This window comes from Serinus canaria, chromosome 2, assembly GCF_022539315.1.
Source record: "Serinus canaria isolate serCan28SL12 chromosome 2, serCan2020, whole genome shotgun sequence".
NCBI classification, from domain to species: Eukaryota; Metazoa; Chordata; class Aves; order Passeriformes; family Fringillidae; genus Serinus; species Serinus canaria.
Window position 1 is genome coordinate 81,021,459 of NC_066315.1, and position 27,649 is coordinate 81,049,107.

Here is a 27,649-nt window from a genome sequence, read left to right on the forward strand (position 1 = left end):
CATCTGCCTCCAACCAAAACCACTGAGTAGTTACGGCCCCATAATTCTGCTTCGGTCTGGTTTGATGTTCATAAATCAAGGGCAAGTGACACCATTTTCTCACAACATGTGAAAAACTGAAAACATTGAGAAGTACTGGAAGCAGCCCTGATGATCCTCCAGCAAGTTACCATACAATGCATTATAAAAAAATAAGGAAACCTAATCAGTCATCCGTGCAATTGAGTTAAAAGCAGATTAGAAATGAATATTCCTGACTGATGGAGCTCTACAAAACTGCTGTTTTCAAACCAACAGCAGAATTTCCTTTTTTAATAAGCACAATTGGCTTGGAGTCCTTTGTCAACTTGACAAACCTTTTCCACCACAAGTGAAGCATTTATTCAAATGCTAATGAAAGTGAATGTAATTTGTAGTGGTGCTGAATCAACTTTTCAAGACTGCAATTTGCATTTCTATAAAACTCTGATTCTTTCAAAATGAAATATATTTGAATAGGATTTTCAGACCAAACAAATTGATACACTGTTTTTCCATCAATTCAAAAGCATTTTGAATTCTTTATGTGAGGCAACTCTAATAATACTGAAAAGCTTTTTATATTTACACTTTATTCAACTAGAGAACAGACACAAAATTAATTAAAATTATTTAATGTTAATTGTTATCAAATACCACAATTTCAACAAATCCATTTTTCATATTCTGCTAATGTAGATTAATCTCTTATTTACCCTAATTGACCAGGGCTTCTAAATCATAACTTTCAGTGATGTAATACTCTTCCTATAATCACTAGCAGGCACACAGTGATTCTCCCATTTTCATTCCTCCATGACACTCCAAAATCCATAAAAAAATACAAAATTATATTGAAAATATTGTTGCTATTTATTATATAATCACTGTCATGTCTGAAACTGGAGTACTGGTTTCAGTGTTGGTCTTGCCAACTCAGATGATGCATAACTGAATTAAATGGATCCAGAGCTGGAGACATAATTTTTTTCCATTTGAGGAGCAGGCATAAATCTGAAGATGTCAGGTTAAGATGCAGAATGACAGAACTACTCAGAAAAAAAAAAAAAAAGTCCCTTTAATACAAAGGACATCCAGTGAAACTGAGACACTAATAAATTGGTTGTGCAAAGCCATCAACATACCAAACTGTTAAATGTATAAATATGCAATGAGAACATCAATTTTTACATTATAGAAAATAAAAGTTGCCAGCATATGACTTTGTGGGAGCCATAAAACTCAAAGCTGAGTTACAAGCAGGTCATCTCATATCTGCTGCTGTAAGTGTTCTTTTATTCTTCTTTTTAAAAACTCTGCTACAGAATAATGGACCAAATAGGTCAATTTAGTACAATCCATTACTAGCTAGTCCTGAAGCTGAATTTGTCCATTTAAACAGGGTATTTTTGAGTCAGATACATTTAAAATTATCTCTGGTATGGTGTTGACCAAGGTTTTAAAAAGCACGAAGTCTTCAGATATAGGCATCTGATATGCTGTCTGCTATGGACACTACTTTAGCCAAGCATGGAGCCTGACAAAGTATTTCTATTCTCAATAGCACAGAAGTATTATCATCTGGGAAACAGCATCAGCAAGGATGCAGCACAACATTCAGATAAAACATGCAGTGTGCATTTTCCATATGGTTTATGTGACAACACATCCTTGTATATTAACAGCAATTGTTATTAGGCCGCATAAAATATTACTGCTGGAAAAGAATTTGCATTACATTCAGGACAGGTTTCAAAAAAGATGGCATTTCCAGAGTGTGAAATGCAATACAGTAACTAAGAGCAGCAAGACACTGGTTAATGGAAGACTCTACATCAAACCTGCACCAGTGTAACTAACTGCATCATTCCCTGCATCTCCTACCTTGTGCAGCAGTATGAACGAGGGCAAAGAGCAAGCAGGAAACTGAAGAACACCTAACAAGCAGAAAATAATTTTTTTTAATTGAATATATTGGAATAGTAACACCTTCATTGTAATGATCTAACCAGTTGAATAAAAACTGAACAACATAATCTGCCCAGTAAATGCTCTGAGAAGTCTAAATGAAAAACAGTTATGATTGCTTGGCATTATTAAAAAAACCCAACAATCTGAAGGCATAAGAAAAATATATTAAGATAATTATAGAGGAATGAAGGGGTGAGGAAGACCCATTCATCAGAAGAAATTGCCACATGGGCATTTCTGTTGGGCAAGGAAGACAGAAATAATTTTGTCCCAAGTCTCCCTAAAAGCAGGACATATCTGAAGCTAACATGTACCAGTGGATGCAGTTGATGAAAACAACAAAAAACACACCTTGTCAAAAACCCAAGAAAACAAACAAACAAAACCCCCTGAGATGAGGGTTACCCCACGTTCACAGCAGCTGATGTGTTAATTATCAGCTGTACAGCTACACTGAGAGCAACTGGAGAGTAAAAAGGATGCCCCAGGAGCCTCATGAATTTGCAGAACTTCTGTTTATTTATTATATATATACATGAGCAGTCATTTGTAAAATCAGGGCTGGGAGGAACCAGACCCAAGACCTCTGCTACAAAAGTTGTGTTGTGGGTTCACACATATGAAAATGTACATGTTCCCATATGTGGCCTCATCTTCAGATAAACTAGATGCAAACAGAACACTAAATTTTGACAAATATAGTCCTGAAGGGTTATTATTTAAAAGTCTATATAATAGACTTTTAAATGCATTTTAATAATGCATTTAAATAATTATGCAATTATTTAAATGCATTATTGAAATGCATTTAAAAGTCTATTATTTCAGGGGTAAAATTTGGGACAAGAACATTCCGTGGTATACACATAAATGCCGATCTGTATCAGGCAGTGACCTGAGCTGGGAGGCTTTGTTCATTTCCTACTTTACTTCAAGCTTTTAGACAAAGTAACATGAACATAAAAAGACAGAAAGAAACTTATGAACAGAATTCCTAATTACAGTACTTGCAAAACCTACTTTCTCTTGAACTAATACTCTTATTCCCTATTTCCAGTTCTAAAAGTAAAATATGAATGGTTAAGCAATTAAAAACTGAGGCTTTGGGACTTATTTTCCAAAGGACACAAGCAGACAGCAATACACAACACATTCCCTAAGACTCATGAAAAATAGGACAAGGAATCTGTGTAAAACAGATTCAACAAGCACAGCACACCAGTTGGTACTGCTCTCCTCAGAAAGTTGGGCAGAACAAGTATTGACAGAGGACATGCCAATTTTACTAAATAAAGCAGTGTGTTTGCAAATCTACTCAAAAAGACTCATCTCTGCGATCTAAATCCCTTTAGAACAAAACATTTCATTTTCTGTAAAACACTGTGTGATTCATCACAAAGCATGGTTGCTGATAACTGGAAATGGTAAAAGGAACAAGTTATTTCCCTGTTTCAAAATTGCCTACAAACCATTCTTTGCAGCACAGCCCCCACCTTACTCCAAGAGCTTATCTTGCTTTGAGACCTAATCAGCTTGTATATTTACTCCCAATATGTCCAGCCCCTCACTCCTGTGCCATTCAATATCCAAGGTGCCATTCAGTAAGTTCAACCCTTAAAATGGACACATAAGCAATGCTCTGTGATTCTGCCATTTCTTTCATCTGACCTTGTAATTTTTCAAAAGAACCTTCTCAAGATGTTCCGTATCTTTAGACACTGCTAAAAAATCCTATTCATTCTATTTCTGCCCATATTCTAGATTTCCTGAAAAGTTGGGAGAGAAGAGGGAAGGAAAAGGAAAGGAAAAAGAGGGGCAAGAAACATGCCAATACTGCTTCCAGGTGCAGGAAAGTCAGCTTTAATTTAGAAGCAGCAAACTAAAAATATTTGGCATGATCTTAATAATTTGATTAGTCAACCCTCTTTTAAAAACTGTACTTTAAAAGAGAAATTTCAACATCGACCCTGTTTCGCAAATTCAGAATAGCATTAAAAAACTACTGAGAAAATAGGCCATAAGCAATGCTCTGGGACAGCAGCTTTAGCACAACCACTAGTCCTTGTTAGCAGCATAAAAATTGCAAACCTCCTACATGTAACAGCACACAATCTTCACAATTTCTTTTAAATAACAAAGGTATTCTGTAACAAATTCTGTAATTTTGAGGAAAAACAGATACATGGTATTTCTCTAACAGAAGAAAATCAAAAGATGTTAAAAAAAATTCTCCTAAAGTTTAGAAATTTTAGTAAAACCCACCCTGTACCCTTTTCTAAAAGAAACACTGAATCATAAATCAGTATTATCTAATTACAGAGAAACCCAATACAATTAAGAAATACACAGCTTTTACTGCAAGCCTTTTCCATCTCCATGATTCCTGTATCTCAGAAGTCCTCCTCGTTCAATGTCGCTGAAAGAAACTTCCTCCTCAGGTAACTCACACAGTGATGTCTGCTGGAGTTATTTGAGCTTTCGGCTTTGCGCCATGCAGTTATAAATTTAATAATAGCCTGCAACAAGTTTTTATGGTTCTAAGATATCATAATAAAGCTCACATGCTTAACTAAGGATTTACCACTAAATCATCCAAATGTTTTAATTTTGCTGAGGACTGATAAAGGAGAGGAGAAATGCACGGACACCGACTGTATATCTGTCAAATGCAACATACACAATCAGAAAAAGACACTCAGCTATCAGTATCCCAAAGGGTGCCATGCAGTCACCTGCAGTATTACCAAAATGGTCACTGCAACTCCTGGATTGTGGGATGCAAGTCTGAAAATGAATACCTGTAAGAGATACGGGGAAAGCTGAAGCTAGCAGTCAGAAAACCCTTGCTTTTCCTGTAATCTCCAAGCACTTTCGAGTGGAACAGAAAACCCGAAGCTGAGAATGCACAGGATACAGTAAGTGCTTTTTCAAAACAAGCCCCCGCCAAAGAAGGTGGTTAAGATTTATCTTTATTATTCTAAAAGTAGTAGGTTTTTCTTTCATTAATAGTTTTCAAAAAGATGTAAAGCTGATTGACTGATGCAAAATGTTGACATTTGCATTGTTTTCATCATTTCCATGAGTCTAAAATTGAGTACGTTTGAAAAAGAAGCACTTCTGTTCTTTTTTATGTCCTAAAGATTAAAAAATGCAGCTTGCAAGTTCTGTAAACGATCTCTCTCTACTCTGCAAGTACTCTACCACCTCTCTTTTTCTGTAGAGATTACATGACAGACATTGATACAACCACTCTGCATAAGAACTCCTGCACAAAATTTTAGTTGATATCTTCCAAGGTTACCTAAATAATCATTGCACAGGTTATATCATAACCTTATTTCCAGGAACTTCACACATTATTTTATTCTAACTGATCATCCCAATTTTTCCATTTTTAAAAAAATTGACCTATCAGTTAACTAATAATCACTAGAAAACAACTAAAGTTGTAGCAAGTGGTGTGATTCTGATTATGTGTAAATCAAAACCAAACAACAGTTCCCCCCAGGAAATAACTAATGATTTGTCTAAAACATTCACTCACATTTGTGTATTTATCTTTAAAGGTCTAAGCATGACTTGGAATCGAGGAGACAACATGGATGTTTAGAAGTCAGAAAAAAAAGAGGGAGGAGAGAAAGGCTCTGAAGAGAAGCCTAAATTACTTACTTTTACTTTTCCACCTATTTGTACTCCAAATGTCCCTTGTTAGAAAGACAACCACACACTTCAGTAATTTGCTTTCAGCTGCTTTATTTTGCAGTGGGTGGCTGTACATAAGGGCAACTACTTTCAAAACACCGTATTTTCTGTGTCTTCAACTTCAGAAGATTAATTTAGTAATCTGAGAAAGTATTTACCGAGCAATATTTTTCCATCAACCAAACTGAATACAACTGGTGAGTTTGCTCATAAATTAAACCACAAACATTTCAGAGACAGGAATGAAAACAATTTCAAAAGAATTATGCAGGAAGATCTAATAAGCATTAAATTGGCGTGTTGCAAATTTTGAGACATGATGTAATGATGTGATGGAAAAGCTAATTATTCAAAGAACTTTGGAGTTGAAATTTTTCAGTAACCTTTCTGTGGAACATCCTGGACATGCATTCCTTTTGCTGTCATTGTCATTGTGCAAGAAGAAAAAATACAAGCAGTCTCAGGAAGTATTTAGGAAGTGTTCAAGTAAATCTTGGCAAGTCAGTAACGAATTTCATGATTCACAGATCATTGTGTAACATATTTATTCTGTAACTTCTTTATGTATATATTACAGGAAAAGCTACATGATGTAATGTGAACATACAATTATGCTTGTACAAGTGCAAAAGTTTTTAGTTTATACAGGAACCCCATCTTAAGATGAAAAATCAAGGCACTAAGACAGTCCATTAAGAAACATCTCTAAAAAACCATACACTTCAAAGGCCAGCCTGGTTTGTTATCCTTTAAAAGGTTTCATGTTCCTGTTGGAAAGGTCAATAGAGAAAGTTAACCTTTGTGCGACTACTGACAGAACTTTTGGCAGTAACTTTTAGTCAAAAACATATGTGTAAAAGGAAGTATTTTGTATTACAAAGATATAGGAAAAGCTCAACATTTAGCTCCAAACATCCTGCAAATATCGTTTTGCTTCTCGAAGCATGGCCAGGCTCTTCATTGCTTCCAATTTGTCAGCTTCCATTTCCATGCTTAAAATGTCTACTACAGCATCACTTACATCATCAGCCATGTGCTTCTTATCTCTGAAAAATAAAAAATAGAGGAGGAAAAGCATGATTGTGTATTTTTCCATTTATCCATAGCTTCAGAGGCAGGACAAAAGAAGAAAGAATAATTTAAAAACTCTCAAACAAAAATAGAGCTTTTATATTGAACAGCATGATTCTCAGAGTTTCCCTGGAGCTGAGCATTGACATTAACTAGGGTTTCTCTCAATCAAACACCACATAGTTTTCAGCATGCTGTACTTTGTAAGTAAAAAACCTAGCAACCTAGTTGAGCTGGCAGAGAATAAATTGGTTTCTTTAAGGAAGAACTGGACCTGCTGAATGAGTTTTGATTCCTATATCACTACATGGTTCCAGTATTAAAAAAAAAAAAAAAATCCAAACAATTGGTACCAAACCCCTCACTTATTAATAATGCTATTTTCAATACAAACAGCTGACATTTATACCTGCAGGAGAACACATTAACATTGGGCCCTATATTCAAACAGTTTGTCCATTTATCAAGAAACTTTCTAAAAATCTTGAACCTCCAGGTAAGTTAGCATCCACAAATAAAACCTCCCACTGTAAAATTTATTACTATGACAGAGCTTTAGCATTCTGGAGCACCTAACCCTGGAACATAGAAGGCTGCTATTGTCTCACAGATGAGCAGTTTCTCATCACATCTATTCACACATATCATTTTCTAAAGAGAAATCAATTGGCTTGAAATCTCTATAATTTAATTGACTACTGAACAAAAAAAGGAAAATAAATAATAGGAGACTAAAACAATCAGTGGAACGGTGTGGTTACAAGCTGTATTTCAAAATTATACTGGAAAACAGTGGACACGGGGATGACAGTCTAGCTCTCCAGGAAGGCTCTTTCAGCGTCATACTGTCCTTTCTTTCAGACAGCTCTAAGTCTTTCCAAAGCCTCAAACATCTGCTGCTCTCTTTCTGAACAGTCCATTTCCACTCTACTCACCCACATACATAGAAGTAACCTCTCTCCTTCAGCAGGACTCTGGCAACTTCCTTAGCACAAAGCCTAAGGACATCTTGCACATATTTAGGTGGGGCCACTTCTGCAGTTGAAGAGTCTCTTGAGAAACAAACCTTAAGATGAGTTAAGGTTCCATTTTTAAGAAAACATTGGAGCTCATCTCTGGAAGGTAATAAAAACCTGTTAGCAATGGCTCAGAGATGAGCATTCCCTCATGAATACAAAATGGATGTTAAATAGTGGACTTGCTTGAACAAATAGTCTCGATCCTGATGCCGGCAACCAAAAAACAGCCATGTTTCTCCAAATTCCCAGTCTGTGTGCTCTTCTCTGAGCTTTTGCCTAAAGAGAAAAAAATTCCAATCCTTTTTTATCAAGTGCAGAATCTGAAACATATATAACCTAATTTTCATTTAGAGTAATATTTTAAAATACCTCTGGATTGGCAGAAACGTAAAATGATTTAGGTAAATCAAAGTCAAACCCTCATTTGCTTTTCTTGACTACTCACTTTCAGACCAGCTAAGATCAATCAACTTCAAATTTTTTTTTTTTTTTTGCCACAGTTTCATATTGGAATAGTCAAGACTGACACATCCATATATATAACATAATACCAATAAAAATAACCCTGACTGCTGAATAAGGTAATTACTACCTTTTATCCTTCATTGGAAGCTATGTAAAACCACCTGGGAAAACTCAGTTTTAGCAGTTTTAGAAAGCTTTCCATTTAGCTGTAGATACCTGCTAGATAATATGAATAATAATTTATTAACTACCACATAATCAAAAAAATTATTTCATTTTCCTGAAATAATGCTGGAAGTAGTATTTTAAAGGAGTTTCAGCTGCCATTTTCTAGTTACACCAAGAGAGAGATATTTCATTTGTACTTTAAAATAAAATGAAAGTACTTTTGAGAGGTAAAGGTATATTTGAGAATCAAACTTAAGGAGTACACAATGATTTGGCTAAAGCAAAGCATGGAGTTAGAAACACCATGTCAAAATTTCACTTTTCTCTCAAATGAAATGTTTTGAAAATTGCTATAGGATCTAAGAAACTCCATTACCTTGCTGGAACTAATGAGTCAAACTGGAATATGTGCTGGTTACCTTTAAAACTTAGAAGCATTCCCACCCAAATACTTCACTCTTCCTGTTCTTCTTTTCCTCAGCATGATTAAGGTTTTACATATTCTTGGTGACATGCTGTCACTTTCTGAACAAACATCTCTTTGCCTTGCAAAATTACATTGCTGTAGCTGGAGAGGGAAAATAAGGAGATCCACCTTCCCTCGCACACAAACTCCCAAACACCAGGACTACTGCCGAGTAGAAGGTTCTGGTGCCAAGCTCCTTATCTTAAAACACCAAAATGTAAACCACACAGAAACAAGAGAATATGGGAGAAAACTTGACATTCACCATGCCTCTTAATACAGATCCCATTTCTCAAGGAAGTGGATTAAATAACAAACTTAAGCAAATCAACACGTTATTAAAAAACTATCATACTCTTACAGGCCTTCCACCAGCAACACAAACAGATAAAGGATTTAATTACTTATTACTATTTCTGCAATTCACCCAACTTCTCACATATCTATTATGAATAGTAAATACAGTCAGATGAAAATGTAAGTTTTACTACTTTGAAAAACAAATAAATACATGAAAAATGCTTGTTTAAAATTATTAAGACTGCTTATAATCAGCATATCACCATTACAAAAAGGGAAAAAAATTAAGTGCATTTTTACCCAAACCCCTCAGGCTGTATTTCTCCTCAGCATAAAAAGGCTGCTCTCCAGATAACAACTTGGTACATACCTATGTTGTAGGAAACCAATAAATGGTGCAATTCCTGTTCCTGGACCAACCATAATGAATGGCACAGATGGGTCTGCAGGTAAGTGGAAAGCATTGTTTGGACGAGGAAAAATAGAGACCTAAAATAAAATCAGGTAAAATATAATTGAAGGGTATTCTTAAGTAGTAAAAACACCATGACATTTTTAGAACCTTCAGGATATTTACACAGCATATGTACCCACACACCCTTCCAAATCCTGAGCTTCAGAGTTCATCTTTAATGCCACACAGACATTTAGAATAAAATCTCAGAGAAGTCTCCGGAGGAAAAAAAAAAACCAAAAAACAACAAAACCACACCATATTTACAAACCTATTAATCCACCTGGAGGAAAACTGGGATAAACTACACAGACATGAGTTGCTGAATATGAAAACTGCACCACAGATTCGGGGAATACTGTTACAGAATGCACAGAAAGTTTGCTGTTGGCATTCAAAGGGAAATAAAGCTAGTTTATTGCTAACAAAGGCAACTCAACCTTTTTTCATTTTGTGGGAGGTCAGGATTTGTTTATAGTGAATTGAAGCCTACTGGTAAAGAGTCCGCTTTCTTAATTTTCATAAAAGTTTGACATGATTTCCAAAAGTGCATATGGGTGAGGGGAGGCACATAACAGGTCTAAGATCTTGGAAAATGTTTCCTATAATCCCAGTGATAAACAGTAATTCTAATTTTCATATCTGTGTCAGAAAGGAAGTCATATTTTCACATGAGCTCCACACCTATCCTCTGAGACACGGTCAACAAAATCTTTAGAAAACAAGAGATGACTACTTTTAATTCTGAAAGATTATTCAAGATTCAGGAGCAGCCACAGCAGAGCTTCCTACATTAAAGTTATAAGCAAATATCTAATTTGTTTTGCACATTAACTATGAAAGGATTTCAATTTACGTTCAAGTTTAACGAAGGAGAAGGACACTAGACCAAGTTATTTAAACTTTGCTGTGTAAATCTGAAAGGTTTAGCACTGATAATTTTTTTATAGCTTAATTCACTACAGATATAACAATGCTAAAGAGCATTATTTTCCTAGTTTCATGATAATAAAAAAATTGAATAATTCTTGCTGGTGGGGAATGATACTTTATATATATATATATATATATATATATATATATATACACACACTTCATACCACACTTGAGTTAGGAGGATATTTACCCTATTAATGATTCCAAATTGGTCATTCTTTCAAAACAGACTGCAAATGGTAAACACATTTATACTGTAAAGTGTATTCAATTAATCTAATATATTTTTTGCATAAGATCACACTCATCTGTTTTGTGTGGTTATCCCATATACTTCTGCAATCTATGTGCATTGCTGCCCATTTATCTATGCTGAATTCTAGCTTGTGCAGTAGACAAAATAGTTTCTAAACTTTATTCAGACTCATTTTGCAATAGTATTTTTTTTTCTTTTTAGCCACCTCTTTTTCTTGTTTGATCCTTAATTAATTTCAAATTAATTATATTTTAAATAGAGCAGACGTGAACACTGGAATAAGATATATGATGTACACATTAATCTTTGCATTAGTTTTAAAAAAATGAAGATAACTTGTATGGTGTTTTTCCCCGTTTTGTCTGACTGACACCTTGAATTATTGGCACAGTTTCTTTCAACCAAATTCTATTCTTGTTTCCATTTTTCATAATCAAATATAGATTAGGCTGCCAGTAGTTCCTTTAGAGAAAAAATATGTATATCACACATATAAATTATATAGTAGAATTCCTGTTTTTTAATAGTTAGCTTAGACCTAATGACTTTGAGATCCATTAATTACACAGAATCTCTGCCACAAAATGAAATGGGGGGGGAGGGAAAAAGTACCTTCACCTAGTAATATCAACTGTGCCAAACAATCACTGATACATGTCAGAAAAAAACAGAGGACTGTCCCCTCCATCATATTGAATAACTAGGCCTTTGCAAACTCTGGAAGAGCTGAAATGCGAGTTTTACAGTTTCTCCCCTATTACCTGCCACTGGAAATGACCACGTGCCTCACTCTTGAGATGCAAACAGCCACAACCATTTAATTACACAGTGGTAGTTTAGTCCATGAAAACATCTTTCATGATACACTTAGAGCTACAGAGTGGGGGAAAACAACTCTGGCCTTTCAGCAATGGAAAATTTCACAATTTAGGTTTGCATAGATATGAAAAATTTAACTTTAGTGTTTAGGAATCAAGTTCTGGACACATTATACAGAAGTAGGATAGAACTGCAAAATTAAGGTATATGCTGCCAAACCACATGCACTACATCACAGCAGTGAACAAAGAAACCTGCAGTTGTTTAAGACATGCACAGATTTAACAGTTAATGACTTTAGAGCTAATATTCATACCTTTTCAGTTGAAAAGCTTTCTCCTTTTGTACCCTGAGAGTTTTTACTGGTGTGCAGTAGAGGTGCAACTAACTCAGCAAGCCACCCTGTGCATACTCCTTTCCGTGAGACTGGTCTAGAGGGACTGGCAGGGAACTCCACAACATTAAATACAAAGCACAGCCTTCCTGGCTGATATAAGTTTGAACTGCAAAGACAAAAATATTAAAAACCAACCTAAAACCTGAGAGATAGCTGTAAAATCTTGCAGCAGGTCCCTTTGCAGCACAAACTATTTCAATTGAATCAAGATTCTCAATGTTCAGCTAACTGCATAATATTTATATTTAGTTGGAAACTGTTTTAAGGCTGGACTCAAAGGCCAGTGTCTAGAGAAGGGAATCTGAATTCCTACCAGATTTACCTGTGTGTGAGCTTGTTCTTGAGAGCTTTACCAAAGTCTTGCCACACACTCAAAACAATGTTCTTTGAAATAGTCAATGCTTTTTCCAATAGGGTCACGACTATGTTTTCTCCTTCACTCCTCTCCTTCTTCCTCAGATTCTAACATACACAAACATATTTGAGAAAAACCCCATACCAAGAAGATAAAATTTTAATATTTCATTACCTTGAGACAGAATAGGATCTGGCTTGTAATTTAGGAAGATGTTCTGAAGAACAGAAAAAAAAAGTATCACTTATTTGATTCACCCCAATGAAAATATCGTATAATGAGTGTTTACACTACAACAGATTACAAGGTATTTTAATTTAATTGTAATTTTATTCTAGTAACATTTAGTGTTTGTGATTCAGAAACAAGCAATTAAGACCTGAACTCTATTTTGAATGGGTTTTGGACTTGGTGGAACACCAATTAGAGATCCTATACAATGAGACCATAACACTTAATTTATGAGGTTCTTGGTCAAACAAAAGTGACTGTAAGGTGTACAGAAATGCTGCTAGTTGCTTCACCTTAAGTGAGGTGAAGCTTGAAATTTAATCTTCCCCACCTTTTCTCTATGAGCTCAAAAAAATTCACAACAGAGATTACTTTATTGAATGTTTCCTATATACAATGTCCTAGAAGCAGATGTGCCAGCTCAGTTTCAAACCACTGATTACTTGTGCCAAGTTTTGAATCTCAGCTGAAAAAACAAGACACAGGAGCTCACAGGGCATTTTTTGAACAAGCAAGCCCCTATATATATATATATATCACACACACATTTACATCTATTTATGTGTGCACATAAGCAGAACTACTCTTTTTGTCAGTAAATGCACATCCTGACATATTTTAAAGGTGCTCTACATAAGATAGTTGCTAGGTGGAGTTAAGAAAAGGTAGAGCAGTGAAATTACTTAAACAAGAAACTAAACCCTTTCAGATATTTTGGGTAAACGTGGACAAAATGACTGCAAGAACACAGAAAGCAATTTCTTTGACTCATATTATGAAACATATTAAGAAACTCTGGATTTTAATGTGAAAAATAACTGCCAGCAATTTCATATATATTTGACATGGTTACAGTTGCAGTCCCATCCTTTCAGTATTTCATATCAGGAATCCTGTGAGTGTGTTAGACATAGCATAAATTACAGATATTCTGTTTTAACAGATAGAAGTGCAAGAAAAGAAAATGTAGGCAGAGAAATTAGGAGTTGCAAAAATATGTCTTTTTTAATTGTAAGCAATTGATGAACTGATTCATAAAGACCCCAATCCAGCAAGCACCTTATGCTTACTTTTTATGTACAGGAGTGATGCAGAGTCAAAGCATTGGTATGAACCTAAATGTTTGCAGAAAGAAAGCCCAAGTTCTGTGAACTGTAGAACAGAGCTTTTTTTCCCCAACAAGAATTTCAGCTTGATCACTATAGAAACTATATTCCTAAAGCATTTAACCGAACTGTTACTCCCCTTTCTTGGAAAATTGAACATTTAGCCTGACACATTTTCAGAAACCAAATCTAATTAAATCTAAATCAGTCTTTTACCAATTAACAGGCTAAGTGAAGGCTTGCAGCTTGGAAAAGCATGAAGTAAATCCAGGAGGCAAACATTAGAATCTCTAATAAAGTGAGTATAATCAGAGGCTCCTTGTCTGCTGCAAAGCTCCTGAAGCCTCCGTTTTTCTCTCGCATCACTGGTACACTCTACAAGAGCTCGCAAAAATGCCTGTAGGGAAGAAAGGAAAGAGTGAAGGGTAAAAAACTTGTCCATTTGGGAAAATGATCACAAAACTGGGAAAAACTTGGGTGCCTGGGGACACGAATTAAGTAAATGGATAATACACTTTATGTTTTTTTTTTTTGTTTGTTTTGATTGCTCTTCTAATGTCTGCAACAAGTTGGCACATCAGAAAATCCTACTTAGCCTGGGCGAGGAAGAGACAAAAAAACAGGCACAAGCCATTTCCCCCCACAATTCCAGATTTTTGAAAGGTGTTCTTATTGCCCCTATTCACACTTTAGTTAGGTAGCTCCATAACCCAATTCAAGACAAAACACCATTTGCTAGGGTACAGAAGCCAGGAAATGAGTAACAAAAATGTTAGAAGAGATATGACTATAAATAAAGTATGGTATTAAATGAGTCATGTTAATGTTGTTGTGGTGTTTTATTCTATGCTTTATGCCTACACACTGATAGTGTAAACTTTTCTTAAAGGAAAATTAAATTGAGCATTGTAAGATAAAGTGAAGATCAGATGTAAGTAGTTACCAGGTTTTTTTTCAAAAAAGAAAGATGGAAATAGATACAGTGCATAAAAGAAAAGCGATAGAAACCACCAAATGCAATCAGATGACACTTCTACACAAAGGAATACTTGGAAAATAATGTGTGCTCAACCATAGAGCTTCCAGACAACAGTTTTGAGTATGGAGTCACATAAAGTACATTTTAAGCTGAAGACTTAATACAGCAGAAAGGTTATAAAAACTGGATTCAATGATATTCCCCAGCCAGTACTCTCTGCCTACTCTTATTGCTGAGACAAATTTTCAAAAATATTAAATGCAGTTTTGAAAAGGTTGGAACAACAGTAATATCCTCTTCTGCTGCAAAATCCATTAAATTGAGTAAAAAGGTCCTCCCAAAAACTGATTTCCCTCAGAGACCTGACCACACAATCGTTTAGCCTCATCTTTCAAATAAAGTTATCTTTAAAATATGTTTTGACAATACCAGAAATACAGATGCATTTTCAGTTAGAAGCTTTGATTTTTTTTTACATGCACAAAATGAAAGGAAAATAATATATACAGGTTGTGAGAACAAATACTAAAAAAGAAAAATCTTCCTTTGAATTACTGAAATGTTAAAGAAGAGCTTTAAAATTTCACAGTGAGTTGGAAGGGGCCCACAAGGATCATCAGATCCAGCTCTTAAGTGAATGGCCCACACAGGGTTACTAGCACCATGCTCTGACTAACTGAGCTATTGTAAAGGACACTGTGGTATATTTGCATACAGCAACATGTGTATTTTAGCAACAGAACTTGACAGATGTGGCTCCCTCTGATTAAAAAGACTGTTTACTTTAAAATGACTATGGGGCTAGGTTCAGTCAGCCTTCCCAGTTATCTGGCACAAAGTCATCTAATACTTTTCTGCTTTCTTCCAGACTAGTCATGAATCAAGATTCTGCAGAACAGGAATACCTGCAAGATAGACTACGAGAAGTGACTTTTCTTAAAGTAAAGTAAAAACAGTAGCATACAAACTGACAATCCTTATTCACCAAGAGATACCATAACTACACACAAAGCAAGGACAGATCTGTAAGAGACCAGATAGCATAGAATAACAGATTTCTCTTTAGAAGAAAAAACACATAAACACCTTTTTAGGAATTGCTCTTATTTCCAGACACCAGGTTAGAATGAATTTGAGAGTGCTTCTTTCAGGGATGTGTTGTGGACGAACTGCTCCTAGTTCAGTGGGAGAACAAAACATAAAAACAAAGTAAAATGTGCATCTATTAATATACAGAAGTGGCATCACACATCTCATACTTAATGGACAACTTGGGCAGCCCTCAAAGGTGAAGGGACTCTAATGGTGAAAACTGGTTTACCTATAAACCAGAACAACAAAGAGCCCTACATCACCCTGTGGAAATAAAGGCACAACTCAGCAGCACCATTAAGACCCCGACTGCAATACAAGAAAGGAGTAATTCAGGCAGGTCCAGCCGGCAGTACACAGGCATGCTGAGAACCTGAAGCCCCTCCTTCTGAAGTATGACACATAAGACTCAGCAGAACACGTCCATAGACCTACAAGTCCATTGAAAGGCACCTTGCAACAGCACTAAGGCTTGTCCTTGAGGAGTGCAGGCCTCTTAGGATGTAAAACAGATTGACATGCAGTGTTGTGCAAGGAGATTTTACTTTCAAGTGAGGGATTGTAAGGTTATGTGATTAAAGCCTTATCTCCACAAACATGAAGGAGCACAGAGTAAGAATGAGATGGATGGATGCCAATGCCAGGCTGCAGTTCCCAGTCAAGAGCTCATCTACAATAAAACCAGCAGCAGCATTCTTATGCATCCTCTTTTTTAACACATCACTGTGAGTTCCAACATGCCTCCATTAAGACAGCTGTGTTCCCATGCTAAAGAAAAAAAAATATTCAAAAGTATGCACATCAACTCCTACCAACACAGAAAGGAGTGCTGTTCCATGACCAGTGCGTCACACCATACCTTTCTTTTTAGTGCCCTGCTTAACTTTTACACAAACAAAGTCGTCTCCTTTTTCAGAAAGTCCCAAAATGTGAAGAAGCTTTTCCACTTCACTGACATTGTTGGGACATATTACACAGAAGGCATCTCCAGGCTGGTAGTCAAAAGCTGTATCCTGTTTTAAAACATGAAACATTTCTATTAAATCTTACTACAAACCAAGGCATTCCCATTCCTGACAACAATCTTTCCATTATTCTGCTCCCATTAAGTCGAATATTTTTACTCTGTACTAACACTTTCCTGTTTTGAGCACATCAGAAATGAAGTAGTCATGTTTTCTTTTCAGGCCTAATCTTACTAATTAGAAAAAGTCTTTCCTTATCTGGTTTAAATATTTGGACACTCTTTAATGAGAACTGCTGAGCAGCCCAAACAGAAAGAAAATAAATACGTATTAAGAGGTTGTGTTATATAATCAGCCCAGATCATTAATTACTGATGTTCTACATTTTCTAGTTTTAGAAGAGCAAAGAAATGAAGTCCTCATAATAAATGCAACTTTCTATAGACACACATCATCATGAAAAGAAAATTTGCTGGATAAACTATTTGATGAATTGCGACAGAAATTACCAGAATTCCTTTAATTTTCTGGAGGAAAAGAAGAAAAATAACCAGACAAAAGCACAGTGAAAATTCAAATCTTAAGGTCTAGATTCTGCTTAGCTGCCTGAGATTCTTGTGTGCAACTGCTGAAACTGTGGTGTGCAACTCAAGCTTCTGCCTGTTAAAGGAACATGCAGAATTATACCTGCATCATTATGTTTCCCTTATGCATCAGGTGAGTGACCTGCATACACAGACTAGCAAGAATGTTAGGTGAAAAAGGTAGGAAAATGCTTATCTTTTCAGTGGGGGCTGATGACAGAATGCATATAAACATACAAATACATGCAAAAAAACATGTCTCTCAAAGAAACAGTTGCTTGAAACTTAACACATTCTATTTATAACTGAGATTTAAAGATATCTCATGTACATTGAGACAGATTAGGCTAAGAGAGTCCAACAAAAGGTGCTGCCAAAAATCACAATATCCCAAAAGTAATATTCTATCAATTTGGGAAACCACTCAAAAGCAGCATCCTTTCCTTTTCAAGATTTCTCATAAAGTAATATTGAGCACTCTCTGCCGGCCTTTCATCTTCAGTATACAAAGTCTGATCTTCTCTGAATAAACTAAACCAGTTTTTTAACTGAGGGTAACCAAGGTTGACAGTTTGAGTAGCATGTTAACAAGGCACAGCAAATGAATGTCAAAGGCAGAAACAGTGCTCAAGAGCTAACAATTCCTATTGCTTGATACTATTAGTGAAATTACTACTTGTGTAGATTACCCACCATAATAAACAGTCACAATTTTCTATACAGTTTCTGAATATTCTTCAAGTTGTATACTTATAAACTGAAAGATTACTCATTTGCAATATTCCCTGACTGCCTTTTTCCACTGCAAATTCCCTTCATAAAGGTATTTAACTCAATATAGTATCCATGGAACAACAAAGTAGTTAACTTGACACTTTGTTCCTGTTTTGACTTCCATGGAGTCCCATTTTTCAGCAAATAAATTAACCTTTACATTTACAAAATGGATCAGCATAAACTAACATCCTATTGAATAGAGAATTATTTTTTTCTTTTTGAACAATCAAATAAGTATTTTTCCCCCTCATTTGTTATACATAACACACATGTTTTTCACCCTTTATTTTAACCCACTAAAGAAAAAGCCATCACCAACTTACTGCAATATCAAGCTCTAAGAGCAATGCAGTCTTTATTGCATCTTCCCTAGTGAGCTGAACTGCTCTTGTAACTGGCACTTCAAAGGTTCTTCCCTCTGAGACAAGTGAAGACAGATGCAGATTCTGAAAAAGATGACACAAAAACTTACACTAAAAATGCAAATCAGCTTTATGACATCTTACTCTGACATACAGGAATTGGTGTTGGTACAGGTTGTTTTTGAAAAAATGTTAGAAAACAACTCAAAACAATAAGGAAAAACATGAATCTTCTCTACACATGTAGTGTTTTGCTCTTTATAAAAAAACACATCTAAGCAATAACTGGCATATATTCAATTACAAAAAGTCAGTAGGCTTGAACAGTCTAATGGGCCTACATTATTATCAAATGCAGCAAGCTGTTTCATTTTTCAAGAACTACCTTGAAAATAGCCAATTAGAGAATGGCATTTATGTTAAACTCCAGAAAACTCCTGCCTAATTAAAGGATTATTAGGTGTACAGAACGGACATAAGAAGTAAGAACAGAAGTTACATCATTGCAGGTTTACAGCTTAAGGATTTGTGGTCCATTTGGGGTCTACTATTACAGGCAACTTATAAAAGGATTTTTAAATTAGAGCTAATGAGCAAAACCCACTCTACAAGACAGCACCATGTTATAACACAACATTTCTACACAGGTAAGAATGTGCCCCAAGTATGGCAAATGGGCACCAAGAATAATTCCAGACCACATATGTCAAAGGCTGCCACTTGAAGATCAGAATACAGCCCTCAGTTCTCCATCACAATAGTCAGCAAGTTCCATTTGAGATCAATGCAGACAAAAATAAAAAGAGGCAGGACAGATACCAAATGCCTTTAACAATACTCTGCCAAATGTAAAGGAATCTTCCTACCAACAGGAGACTATTTGTTAATCTGAAGATCTCCTATTTAAAAAAGGAGACAAGAGCATCACTTGAGGCCAACAGTTGGAAGTTTCTTTGTTTTCTTAGGATTTTGACATGGTGATTAATAGCTTGGGCCATATCAAGTCATTGTGCATCAGCTGGACTGTTGTAACTGTCTACATTTGTATTCCCTCCATGTCAAATTCAAGGCATAATGAAATCAAGATTTAAGCTAAATTGTATTATCTTACACTTCCCAGAAATGCTTTAGACCAACTCACTATTCTGCTCTGCTATCAGAATGCAGCAACTTGGTAATTTAACCCTGAGACTCAACAGCCCAAGGCAAGATCATTTAAGTAACTGGAGAGATCAGGTACCAGGCCTTCTTCAAATGGCAGGAAGTCTCTGTTTGGAAATATCCAAATCTCACCTTGATGAATTTCAAAACACACGAACTTCAGCTCTGCTTGGCAAAAAATATCCATAGCTGCTGTTGCAATGTGAGATACCAAAACAGCACATGAATTGTGTGAGACCTGCAAAACCAAACATGACCCTACATAGAACCTACTTGTTAACAAGGTCTAACCAATTATGTCAAAAATAGTTCCAAAGGAAAAAAACCTACAAACATGCATTTGATTCTTTCCAGGGCTCAAGATGATCACCCTGTTTTATATATGAAATCTGGACTATAATCTTTAATCTGTCACTGAGTTCCAGATTAGCAGATGCAGCTTTTTCCATTTGCTGTTCCAAAGCAAAATTAACTTTTTTTTACATACAGAAAGGGCATCAGCATTAGAACCTGACAAACTATTTCAAAGACGAGCCTGAATATATGCTGACTTTAAGAAAACGGGCTCTTTTAAGGACTGTAGCACCACATTCAACCCAACTATTGGAAGAGCACCTCTAAATCGTAAACCCGAAGAATTTGGATTATTAAATTCAACAACCCCAGCAAAACCAGCAATACAAGGCTTAAAAGAAAAGCAAAATTATCCAGTGTTTAAATCCATACACTCTTCCATAACTATATTAGCCAGACTAAATGATTCTCTCAGCATTTCCATTAAAAGCCACAACAGAGAGAGTGTCAGAGTCCGAGGGTACTAAAGGGCTTCCATGATCATGAGTAGACACACACCAGAGGACTGGGCCCAGAACCCCCACCTCACCTCAGTACTGGTTCTTCAGCCCTGGCCACAGCTACATCACAGCAGCAATGGTCAGCAGCTGAACCACAAACCATGCCCATGACTGGACACAGATCCTGTTGATCCAGGCCTAGATCTTGAGACCAGTTTCTTGGCTCAGGCCAAGATTCCTACAAACTTGCCTGATGATCTGCACTCTTGGCTGATCCGGGCTGCCACCTCCTGCTTTGAATTGCTTGGGTACTGGGTAGCAAAGCTGGATTTGTTACCACACTCAGCTCCTGGCTCCCTGTCATTTAAAAAGCAGCCAGGCTTCACTGCTTCCTTGCATGGATAACTGAAACATCTGCCCACTGCAGGCAACCAGAAAAGGTGAGTCACTCCTGCCAACATGATAATTCTTCTCTTAGTACAGCAGGTGTTTGTTCAATGTGGCTTCAACAGGAAAAGCATACTGGCTTTTGATCTACAGTTCATCTTTTACCGGCTTTGACTACAATTCATCTTTTATTTCCCTCAGTAAAATAATGATCATGTTTTCACAATGACAAGTCTCTCCATTACTACGTATGCAGCAAGATTTTGAGCAATTTTACAGCCTCTTAGTGCATTCGGAAAAGACAAAAAATTTAAACAGAAACTTTACTGTACTCACTACAGCAAGATGTTTTCACTATTATAAGCCACAGAGTATTTGAATTCTTGCCTTCCTGACAGTGCAATACCAACTTACTATTTAGCTGAATTTGATCTTGACATAAGTGTCCATAACCCATATGGTGGCACCGACATTCAATATAAATGGACTTTTTACTTAAAATTCAAAAGTTCCTCTGCATTTGGGGGCATATCTCCTTTATGTAAGCATTCACTTGCTCTTTTGAGCCTCATGCAGGAGTATACACTTAAACTCCTACAAGAGCTAGAGGCTTTCATCACTCAAAGAGAAGTCCTTACCTCGCCCTGGATGTCCTGAAACTCCACCTCTATATATTCTGGTGGCAGGGCAGGAATATTAAGAGCAGACTGAGAGAGAGGAGGGACAGAATGAACAAGTGAAGGTTCGGTGTCTCTAGCTGGAGCCACAAGATTGATGTCATCCAGTTTCTGTGACAGAATATCAGAACCTCTTGCTCCCTCATCTTCTAGCTTCAAGTTCTGTACTTCAGAGCTTAGCTTTAGCTCATGCACAGCATGTGGAGCTGTAGAGAGAGAGCTGGAAACAGCATTGACAGCATTGTTCATGTCTTCTTTCTCTTTCTGCAATTGTAATGCTTCCTTGAGGGCAAGCCAAAGTCCATCAATCCAAGGATCAACCACTAATTCCAAACTGGGAATGGAGGGGAAAAAAAGAAGAAATGCATGGATGAATTATTGTGACTTCCTGGACTGGTAATTTACAGATTATGAAAGACCACAATAGCAAAAACACAATTCACTTTCAATTTCTAATATATATCTGCAGCTGTTATCAAGATTACTTCTTTGTAAAAAAAAAAAAAAATATTTAGTTGTTACCACTATGTAAATTTACATAGTCTAAAATGTGTAACAGCCTTGCTCTTCTATCAGTTTCTATTTTTATTTTCATACGCTGAACTTTATGACAGAAAGTTGAAGGAATGGCAGCAGAATATGCAACTTTTCATTGTGCAACAGCAACATCAATAGCTTACATGAATGGCCCATTTTTATTATTTCAGAACACAAGAGATAAGTTTTATGGTTATGACAATGTTTGTGTTCAACAACCTTGCACAGAACCAATAAAAGCAGCAGTTCAAAATAACTAAGCCAAGACTGCAGCCTACCGGCCAGAAAGAATAGCAGAACAGGCAGTTGTTTTCTTACATAATTCCTCTACAGCAAAGAGAGAAATCTTCTTACATAATTACTCTAAAGTGATCCTCTGCCCATCCCCAAAACAGGAAAAAAAAAAAAAAAAGGAAATTACATTTTCAAACCCCTCTCGGACTTATTTAATTTCTAGAACTGCTAAATAATACTAATTTTCCAGGAATTACACTTTAAAAAGGGAATTTTACTTAATGGCTATTGAGAATGAAAAGGCATACTGTGCTCAGGCAGAACTCATTTCTATGAGGTGCTGAGTATCCAGCTTTGATGGACTTCAAAGGGTTCAGAACATTTAGCCAAATGCCTACACAAATACTGCATCATGAAGAAATAAAATCCAAACCCATTCAGCTCTTACCCTACAGAGTCATCTGCTAATCCTGTGTCATAGAAGCGCTGGGCACCAAGTTCTTGAAGTCGTCGGTCTACTGTCCTTCCACCATTACAAAAGAACATGTACTCTGAATCTCCCAGACCTAGCAAATTCAAGGAAAGAGGAATTGTGTCAACCAGGCAGCCTCCCAGGCTACATAAAGTCAGGACAGACTTTTCTTGCGGGCAAACAGAAGAATCAAGTATGTTGAAACAAGTCCACAAGAGGGCACCAAGATGACGACAGGGAGAAAAGGCCAACATAATTGGGTTTGTTCAGCCTTGAAAAGAGAAGGCTTTGGAGTGACCTAACTGTGGCCTTACAGTACCTGAAGAGAGCCTGCAAGAAAGACACGGGGGATTTTTACAAGGACATTTGGTGACAGGACACAGAGGAATGGCTTTGAAGTGAGAGTAGGTTTAGATTGGAGGACAGCAAGAAAGTCTTTACTGTGAAGGTGGTGAAGCACTGGCACAAGTTGCCCAAAGATGTTGTGGATGCCTCATCCCCGGAACTGTTCATGTTCCCTGGAAGGTCATGTTGGATGGGACTTTAAGCAAGCTGGTCTAGTGGAAGGTGTCCCTGCCCATAGCAGGGGGCTGGAACTGGATGATCTTAAAGGCCCCGTCCAACAAAGTCCTTCTATGATAAATACAATTATAATATCTATATATACCTAAACACTGGCATATGTAAGTACATTATTCAGATGCTATACTGAAATATACATACATGTATATTAATTTCAAACAAAATTGTGTTTGTCCCAAAATGGGTCTAAAAAACTGTCTCCCTCCTTCCCAAATGTAAGACAGAGAAATACTCTGAAAACACTTTGCTTTCAATATTTCACACATCAGAAGAATACTGCTTTAGTTTGAGGACTTTATAATATACAAAATTCCTCTAACAGGAAAAAGGAACTGAAAACTGACAAACTACATGTGAATTACCAAAATAAATGATCTTTCAGGATTAAGTTGTTAATAATGTCAACAACATGAGACAGTATTAAAAGAAATTAGGTAACATTAAAAACTTGGAGGGAAAGAAAGGATCAAACATAGCAGTGATTTTAAACAAGAAGAAAGCTGAAACATCTGCATGAGGGACTATAGTCCAGCAACTTCCTCTGCAGGAATGAAAGATTTCTTTGCAGATCTTGTTTCACCTGCACTGAGTTTTCTGCTCCTTAATGGCTGTGAAGCTGTTTTAGATGAAGATCCTCCTCATTACCAGTTGAACAGTCAGTGCACTCAGGAGGTTATGTCCATGGAAGATCCAAGATTTCAAGAGGTCAGCCAAATCACTGACCCACCCCACAAAAATGATCAATCATCCTTTAGAGATGCTTGTCCAGCAATCCTAAAGACCACTGGTTTTAGGTCCATCTTCACAAATTTTCTAAGTAATCCACACCCCTGGTTCACTATTGCTATCATAATTTTTCACAGCCTGACCCTTTCTTGTGTGCAATTTCAAACCACTAGATCTTGATTATTTCCACTTGTGCTGGTTTTTGTTGGAATAGTGCCAATTTTCTTCATCATAGTTAGTATGGGGCTGTATTTTGGATTTGTGCTGGAAACAGTGTTGATACTTCAGGGATGTTTGGTATTGCTGAGCAGCACTTACAGCCAAGGCCTCTCCCCTTCCCTGCCCTCTCCCCACCAGTGAGGGGGGTGGGGGTGCACAAAGTGGACACAGCTGGAACAGATGACCCCAACAGAATGACCAAAGGGACATCCCACGCCACATGGCATCATGGTCAGCACATAAAGGTGGGCACAGAAGAGGCAAGAGGAGGATGTATGCAGTGATGACATTTAATTCACTGCTACACTGTGATCGAGCTCTGCTTTGCTGGAGATGGCTGAAACACTTGCCTGCCCATGGGGAAGGGTGAATGAATTCCTTGTTTTGCTTTAATTGTATTCATGGTTTTTGCCTTCCCTATTAAACTGTCATTATCTCAACCCAGGAGTGTACCCTTTACCCTTCCTATTCACTCCTCCATCCCACCAGGAAAGGCTTGGGGGAGGGAGAGAGCAGCTTGGTGGGGCTTGGTTTCTGGCTGTGGTTAAACCATGATGCCAACTAATAATGGAGCATTCCCCTCTCCTTTGAACAGCTTTTTTTTTTTTTCCTTTTAAGAGGACTTTTGCTTTCTCTCAAGTACAGTACTTGGAGCAAACATTTAACTGGACCAATTTAGATGGAAACCATTAATGTATTTTAAGACTGATAACTTGTTAAAGTTGAATCAAATTGTAATTTAGACACCATAATAATGCCTGCCATAATAAAATTCAGGGTTAATATAATACTTATCTTTACACATACACATATGCATGCAGTCAGCTGTGAAAAACCTGCCCATTTCACAAACTGTTATATATAACTAGGCAATAGCATAATAACTTCTCGAAATGTTACATGATTAGGATGCATATAGTTCAGACTTCCACATTATATATCCAGTAGAAACTGCCTTCTAATGGGTCCCTTCCTTATTAGAAACTTAGAAGTTTCCTCACTCCCATCTATCAAATTAAGTTCACTCCCATCTATCAAAAATAACCTAGGTTTAAATAGACATTTTTGGAGTTTGTTTACAAATGAAATTTAAAAACTCAACAAACTAACTTTACCGTCAGCTCAAGATACATCCTGCATTTTGCCAAATCTGTATTTTGCTCATCCATCTTTAAGCCAAAGGTACATTCATTCTCTTGATGAGTACAACATTCAAAACTTAAGTATTATTGCAAATTTAAAGGGATGGGAAGATTTAAGGTTTTTACTTTTAAGAACATTTTATACTGCCTTTCCCTCTGTAGAGAAAAATGCCCAATGACTCACACAGTCAAGTAAACTAATCTAATTTAATAATCTCTGTAGAGACTTGACATGAAATTTAAACTTCAAACAGTTACAGACAGTAATAGATAGCTACTATAGCAGCTTATAGCATATAGTTTTTTATGCAGAGAGAAAATTAAGCTATAAAAAATTACATTGGTAACTTACATTCATATAATTTTGTGATGTTTTTCCTTTATTGTTCATAGAGGACATTATATAAAACTGCTGTTTATAAAAACAAATATTTTATAATGTTATACGTTTTATAGGCACTTAAAAAAGCCCAAACCACCTATTCAGAAATAAAAGAAATATAAAAATTATTCACTGACAGACAAGTTCTGCAATAATATAGAAAACATTAAGTCACCTAGCAATCCATACTGGAGATGTGCAAAATGATCAGGAGGCAAGGTCTTGTCTTGAATTTTCTTCACAAACTTGCGGGCAGTGTCTGGTGGGTCTCCTGTCCCAGTAGTGGAAATAACAATAACTACAGGATCCTTTTCAGTTTCCAGGTTATACTACAAGCAATAGAACAAGTTAAGTTACAAGGTGCCATTGATACATAATTGTGGCATTAGATACTCTGTCTCCCACCTTTCTTCTTCCCAAGTGTACACATTTAATCACATTTTACCTATATTAAGCCACAGAAAGTCTTTCAAGTAATTAAACACAATTTTGGGGATGCAACTTATGATCATATTTGGAGTTTTCAAGACCAGATTTTATAAAGCCCTGAAGAACCTGCTCTGACCTCAACTGACCTTGCTGCAAGATGACATCATAAAGCTTCTTCCAACGTGAAATATCCTATGATCCCATATACAGATGACCAAGGGCAGCATTTTGAGCTAGTACATACATGAAGAATAATTCACAACTGCACTCAGACAGACAGCTTAAACACTCAGTTCTTACAGTATTTTGTTTGTCAAGTGGAAAAAACTATTTTTGAACATATGATCACAGTCACACAGCCATAACCCTCATGATTTCACACAGATAAGTGGGGTGGGGCTATACAAACTTAAGGGAGCATTTCTAAGGTCCATTAAGTATCATTTGGTCCTGTCTGATAACTTCCATGTTACAGAATCACAGTATCCCAGAATTAACTAGGTTGGAAAAGATTTTTGAGATGATCACACCCAAAAAACCCCCCAGTCCATTTGGAAGAATTGAGGTAGCTCTGAACAGTGATAATCAGACACCGTGCTCTACAGTCTGATTAATTTTGGCCCATTCACCCTTCCCCCAATTCACTTGTCTCTCCTTTGCTCATATTGGTCTCCCACATTTCCCAGAGTTTCATGGGGCTACTCCCATTATATCAGGCTGACAAGAACTGCATGTCAGTTCCATAAATTTGGATCTCATGCAACCATTAATAACTTCTGAAGTAAAAAGCCCTCTGAATCTTTGACTATCCCATCTTTAGCAGGCTGCAGCACTGTGCCAATGTGCTCAGTCAGGTCATCCACACAAATGGCTTCTGCAGCACCCCTATGGGTGGTGACCTCTGTGAAAGACAGCTCCAGTCCAGTGCTTGGGAGTGACCTCTGTAGACCACCTAGTCCCACCCCATGCCCCAAGTATGACAAACAGTGCTGCACTCAATCAGCTATAAGTGGCTGAATTTTGAAAACTTCTAAGGGCAGAGATTTCCCTTTTCTGGGCAGCTTTTTCCATGCAGAACTTCTCCACCAGTGTCAAATCTGAATTTATAGGGCAGCACTCAATGGATTTGGCCTCCTGTTGTCCAGTTTGGCTCACATAGGCTACTATTAGAGCATTCTTTAGCCTCCTTTTTGCTATAATTACCTAAGCCCCTTCTACTGCTCCCTGTGGGCTGCAGTTTAAATAATCTCCCAGCACTCTAAGTTTAATAAAAATAATAGGACTATGAGAAAATAGAAAGATTGCAAGAGGTGCTTCCAGAGCAGCTTCAAGACTGCAATTCAAAACTTCAGATTTTGAGAAGTTATGTTCCAAAAACCTCCCTCCATAAATCACTCAAATCTTGTCAAGCCAT

General features: G+C 36.7%; 1 protein-coding gene across 3 annotated transcripts in view; it reads right to left on the minus strand.

Moving 5' to 3' along the window:
* Positions 1-5,722: 5,722 nt before the first annotated feature.
* MTRR (5-methyltetrahydrofolate-homocysteine methyltransferase reductase) overlaps positions 5,723-27,649 on the minus strand; it is a 28,530-nt gene continuing 6,603 nt past the window's right edge. For all 3 annotated transcript variants that reach the window (XM_050971552.1, XM_018907181.3, XM_050971551.1), the window contains exons 3-15: positions 25,982-26,135; positions 22,732-22,849; positions 21,474-21,846; positions 18,455-18,577; positions 16,665-16,818; positions 15,800-15,888; positions 13,951-14,131; positions 12,572-12,614; positions 11,962-12,148; positions 9,551-9,669; positions 7,965-8,057; positions 7,698-7,877; positions 5,723-6,737 (exon numbers count right to left, since the gene is read on the minus strand). In XM_050971552.1, coding sequence (XP_050827509.1) covers positions 6,593-6,737; positions 7,698-7,877; positions 7,965-8,057; positions 9,551-9,669; positions 11,962-12,148; positions 12,572-12,614; positions 13,951-14,131; positions 15,800-15,888; positions 16,665-16,818; positions 18,455-18,577; positions 21,474-21,846; positions 22,732-22,849; positions 25,982-26,135 — 1,959 coding nt within the window. In that variant the 3' untranslated portion in view covers positions 5,723-6,592. The remainder of the gene's footprint in view (positions 6,738-7,697; positions 7,878-7,964; positions 8,058-9,550; positions 9,670-11,961; positions 12,149-12,571; positions 12,615-13,950; positions 14,132-15,799; positions 15,889-16,664; positions 16,819-18,454; positions 18,578-21,473; positions 21,847-22,731; positions 22,850-25,981; positions 26,136-27,649) is intronic.